The sequence below is a fragment of the Vigna radiata genome, unplaced genomic scaffold (genome assembly GCF_000741045.1).
Source record: "Vigna radiata var. radiata cultivar VC1973A unplaced genomic scaffold, Vradiata_ver6 scaffold_319, whole genome shotgun sequence".
In the NCBI taxonomy this organism is placed as follows: domain Eukaryota; kingdom Viridiplantae; phylum Streptophyta; class Magnoliopsida; order Fabales; family Fabaceae; genus Vigna; species Vigna radiata.
The window spans coordinates 143,394-148,864 of record NW_014542600.1 but is presented as its reverse complement, the minus strand read 5'-3'; the positions used below and the strand labels follow the sequence as shown (position 1 = coordinate 148,864).

General features: G+C 35.0%; 1 protein-coding gene across 1 annotated transcript in view; it reads left to right on the top strand.

Annotated features, from left to right (window-relative positions):
• Nucleotides 1-5,471, top strand: part of LOC106780466 (uncharacterized protein OsI_027940) — a 15,105-nt gene continuing 9,634 nt past the window's right edge. The window contains exons 1-3 of the mRNA XM_014668753.2: nucleotides 1-135; nucleotides 441-624; nucleotides 1,950-2,106. Of these exons, the coding sequence (XP_014524239.1) occupies nucleotides 131-135; nucleotides 441-624; nucleotides 1,950-2,106 (346 nt within the window). The 5' untranslated portion in view covers nucleotides 1-130. The remainder of the gene's footprint in view (nucleotides 136-440; nucleotides 625-1,949; nucleotides 2,107-5,471) is intronic.

Sequence of the window (5,471 nt, the reverse complement as noted above, 5' to 3'; positions counted from 1 at the left end):
ACAAATAAGATCAAAGAATCAAGAAAGAAGCTTCAGCCTGTGTTGAAGTCATTACAATTTGGTAATCATACCCAAATTTATTTCTCTTTTGGAGACTCTTCCTCTCCTGTTCCTCTTTCTCACTCAAAAAATGAGGTTCTTTCTTTGCTTCTTTTTTTGTTCTCATTTCATTCTCACTTACTATTAATTTTCTAAAGCTTTTTCCAGTTTCTGCTGCGAAGAAAGAAAACTTAATCACTTTTAAGATAACTTAATTTTTACCAGTACTCAATTTCTATGTTGTCTTTGCCGCTTCTGTTTCATATCTTTTTGTAGGAAAAACATTGTAATACAGTTGACCCATTTGGCTGTAACTTGTAAAATTTTAATATTTTGAGCAATTTACACATTTATTTGTAATGTCATTGAAAATTTGTGTCTTTTTTTTTTTGTGAGCTTAGTCGCCATCCTGAAGTTCTGTGGGCTCAACGTTCTGATAAGGTTTACCTTACTGTTGCTTTACCTGATGCCAAGGATGTTTCTGTGAAGTGTGAGCCCCAGGGTTTGTTTAGTTTCTCTGCTTCGGGGGTTCAAGATGAATCCTACAGCTTTAGCTTGGAACTTTATGGATCCATTGAACCTGAGGTGAGGGATATTATGTTTTTGTTTTATCACATTCTTCACATTAGAAAAATGGCACACTGTTATTTGATTCTGTGCATGCTTTGCGTGATATCGTGTTTTGTGACTGTGTAAGGATAACGGTGATTGTAGGGATGTGTATAATGATTTTTGAAGGATATGGGGCTGGCTATATTTTTCTAAATATAATTCTCTGGTGCTTCCTTTCGAATTTGATCTCTACTTTTCTTTTTGTCCATTGAATACCGTTCAGCTTTTGATAGTAATTTAACCTCTTGGACCTAAAGTACCCTTCTTAGCTTTTGGGATTGTTGGACATGTTATGGTTCAAAAGAAATATTTGATGAAATGATTCCATTTAATTATGTTATGTTGAAACTGTTCCAACCTTTGGGTTTGGGGTTTCCCTATTGTCTAATCCCACCTTGAGCTGTACAAAATCTCTGGTAATTTGGTCGACAATGGTAATTTGTGGTTAAGGCATTGTGGAAAGCTTGTCAATCCTGAATATTATGCCATATGTATGTTTGTATATGTGTGTGTCTGTTTGGGTTTACTATTATTATTTTTAGCATGAAACTATGGTCTGTCAAGCCTTGCCTTGCCTTGGCGAGATTTGAATATTTCTGCAGCATCAATGCATGCAACTTGTGTATTAGTCCCCTTTCCAGTTAACATAGTTATGTACAGTATAAGAGATGTTAAACTATTTCCGTTTCTTCACCTAATAACTTAAGCATTTAACCTTGATACATAGGAAGAATTATTTACATCTGAAGTGTGGACAATTTATTTTTTTGAGAAGTCAGTACTTTGTCATTGATTCGCTGTTATGACTTCACTATACTCCAATATCTCCCAAAATTTGGTCAATGCTTCCAACTGAAACCAATGATTGCCACATCGTGTTGTCCCTAATCGTCTCCTACATCACATTGTTGCTTTGTTTCTTTTACCTGCTGTTTCATAAGAGTTTACTTCCTGTCCCGTTCTCTTTTCTTTTGTTGAGTCTTTTATCACTCTCTCAAGAAAAATTGTCATGCTATATGGAACAGCTTGTGGAATTTTTTTTCATATGCATATATGAAGCATGCAATGTTTTTATGTTTACATAAATATCGATTTTGTTTAAGGTTCTATTGAAGTTGAATAAATATGAAACTACTTAAATATTATGCTAAAAGTTAGAGACCTGATGGTGAAATAAATTTCTCAAGAGAATTTGACTCAACAGTTTTTTGCCGCTTATTTTTTTCTTTTCCATGTCAAACTTTTTAAAAGAAAAGGTTTGATGGTCATATCCTTAAATTTTTCATTATGGTGTGTAGGGTTGTAAAACTAAATCTGGTTTAAGAAACATACTATGCTCAATTCAGAAAGGAGAAAAAGGTTGGTGGAAGAGGCTATTGAAGTCTGAAGAGAAACCTGCTCCATACCTGAAGGTTGATTGGAACAGATGGTGCGATGAAGATGAAGAGTCAACTTGTAAGCTTCTATAAATCATAATTTCCCTTGGAAGCTATATTTTTATATTTAAAAATTTTATTCTGTAATTAAATGTGAGAATTCATATTTTCGTGGCCATCAATGCATTTAGTGTCAAGAATGAACCCTCTTGCAATTTTCCTCTAGCTTTCGATTTGGAAGAGAAACCTTTTCGCCATGTTTATACTTAAGAGCTAAAATCACAAATTGCACAAAATGATGATAGTTTTGTTTTCAGCTTTATGCCACAAGAGTGATTGACATAATATTTTATTCATCATCATTTTCATCATCATCTTCATCATCATCATCATCTTGAAATTGCTAACTTTTTTTTTCTGGATCTCCCTCTTTATGAAAGGATATTTGCATGAATGGTTCAATAATTGCGATTTTAGCATCATCTGTTAATTTCTTTCTTAGTACATTGTACAGCTTCCAGTTCTAAGTTGTTTAGACTTGAAATTTTATAGTTTCTGTTACGTACTTGAGTACGAAACTTAACTCGAACAACCTCTCGCACACTCAAAAAAAGCAAAAGAATAATAAAAGAATGGAATTGAACGAATGAATGTCTTTTATTAATGGTAATATCTGGATAAACAAAAGTAAACAATAATTGGAAGCATAACTTCCATCAATTATTTGGGAGCATAACCTCCCTCATAAGACAATAATGTTTGTCACAAAACTCAATAATCAAAAGCATAGCCCTAACAATAGACTCTAGCTCTATTTATACTAATATATTTCCCGCCCATCTCCTACTAAATATTTTCTTAGAATATATCTGCATTTAATATAAATATCCCCATATTTAATGTAAATATCTCTCCCTATATTTGCCCTAAAATATATCATTAATTATAAATATCTTATATTGAATATTTCCCTTGGAATATATATTTATTTACTCTAATTAACTTATACTGAATATTCTCGCCTAGTGTGGCTCCTTTTACTGTAATTAGCTCTCGCCCACCCTAATCGCTGCGCAGTTAGGATGGTGATTCTTCAACTGTTTGGCTCAGGTCCTTCCCTACTTCCCACCGTTTGGCCTGGTCGCTCCCTGCCTCTCACCATTCGGCCTGTTTGCTCCCCGTTGTCCACTGTTCGGCCTGGTTGCTCCCCTTTGTCCACCGTTCGGCCTGACCGTTCCTCTTTTGTCCACCGTTCGGCCTAACCTCTCCATGCCTTCCACCGTTCGGCCTTTACGGGGTCATTACCGTTCGGCCTCACTTCCCTCCTACCCTTCTTGTCCTTCTCATATACTTTCCAACCCTTATCATTACCTCCCACCTATACCCTAACAGTTTCTTATACAAATTTTTGTGTAAAATATTTGGAAACATGGTCCCCGGTAAAGATAAAATATAAATTAAATTTGACTATTGTTGCTATCAGAGTAAGAGGGGATTTGAATAATAGGTTAAGAGTTTGAATAGCTATCAATCCAGAATCCTTAGCTTTTCTATCTCTTATATTACCCATAAGAAAACCTTCACAATAATTAAAGATCCATAAAAACCTAGATAGCAACCAAGCTTGTATCTCAAATTATAAAAGAGGTTAATTTAATAGTAGTAAATAGGTTTAGATGCATCTTTTCTTAGCCCACTTGCATGTATGTAATTACTGTATAATAAAGAAGACAAACGCAAGGTGAGTATAAGCAAACAAGGTGTGCATGAGGTAAAACAGGCCCAAATTGAAGCCTATGTGAATTCAATTCTTGGAGTTAAATTTGGTAATCCAAGGATTCAAAGCAAGCAAGGAAAGCATGTATTCAAGAGGCATAAAGAATGCATGGAAAATGCCTCCTTCAAATCCAACCAATTAAGGATTGTCAAGGATTTAATTTTTTAATTTGAAATTTAAATTCCTCTGTCCATTTCCATTTGAATATTTAGGCATTGCCAAATGTGCTTGAGAAGTCACATTTGCATTTCATTTCACTAGAATTAGGGATTGAATTTCATTATAATTTCCAATTCTATTTGGTTATAAATAGCCATACCTTGTCTTGTAATGTTTACTTTGGATTTTGAATGAAATTAGACATGTGAATAAGGGTGTCAAGGTGGGCTTTGGATAGTAGGCTGGCCTGCTTGTCTGCCAAATTTTGGCAGGTTGGGTTGAATTTTTCAACCCATAGCCCCATTTGACATGCTATCCTGATTTTTTTTAAAAAAAATAAAAATAAAAAATGAAAAAAAAGTTTAAAAGATTAATCTTTCTGTATTATATTGCTTGAAGGATGCATATATCTAATAGCATTGTAAGTTAAATTATTAACAATTACAATTTAACTTCCAATTATTAATTATAATAGAATAGAATAATCATAAAGGTAATAATTATTTTAATTTATCTGATTAGAGACATTAATTAATCAATTAAAAACTTAAAAAATATTTATATGATTAGAGACATTAATTAATCAATTAAACTTAAAAACTTAAACATCGGAAGAGGAAGAGGTAGTGGAAGATGCCGTGGAGGAAGACAGAGAAACCCTAAAACACCAAAGAGGTCCAACTGGATCAACGAGACCAGATCCAAAAAGACACTGCTTTCAAAACTTGTCACTCCTTTTGGAAGAAAGCTCAAAGCATTTATGCCAACGATATTCAACGTCTCTATGACACTGCGAACAAGCTTGCATCTCTTAAAATGACAAACCATGATATGGTGTCCGTTATGGCTGAAGCCCAATCTGCCGTCGAAGAACTGAGGATGTTTTTGGAAGCNGACCCATTAAAGGATATCCAAAAGAAATTGGACAAATATTACATGGTATTGATCCTTCGTGCCCTACATCCCGATTTTGATCATCTCAGAGATCAACTTCTAACTAGTCATGAGGTCCCCTCCATGGAAACATTGACCACTTGTCTTCTACGTGTCCCAGTACCTCAAACTCAGGAAGCGCATGAACTAGTGGAACCATCTGTCATGGTTGCCACACGAGGAAGAGGAGGACGGGCACTAGAGGAGGAGGACGTGGCACTAGAGGAGGAGGACGAGGAGGTCGGGGACGTCCGCAATGCACATATTGTGAAAAGATGGGTCACACTCAAGAAAATTGCTATTATTTACATGGTTTTCCTTCCAAGACCGCCAATATTTTGAAGACTGAAACTTCCACTCCAAAGATTGAAACTTCCACTTCTAAGTTCACCGAGGATGAATATCAAGAGTATTTAAGGTTAAAGTCCAACAGCTTGGTAGAATCATCTCAATCTCCCAGTACATCAACAGTCTGCATTTCTCAATCCATGGAAGGTCCAAATTCATGGGTAATTGACTCAGGTGCTTCTGATCATATTTCTGGTAATACCTCTTTGTTCTCATCTATTTCTTTT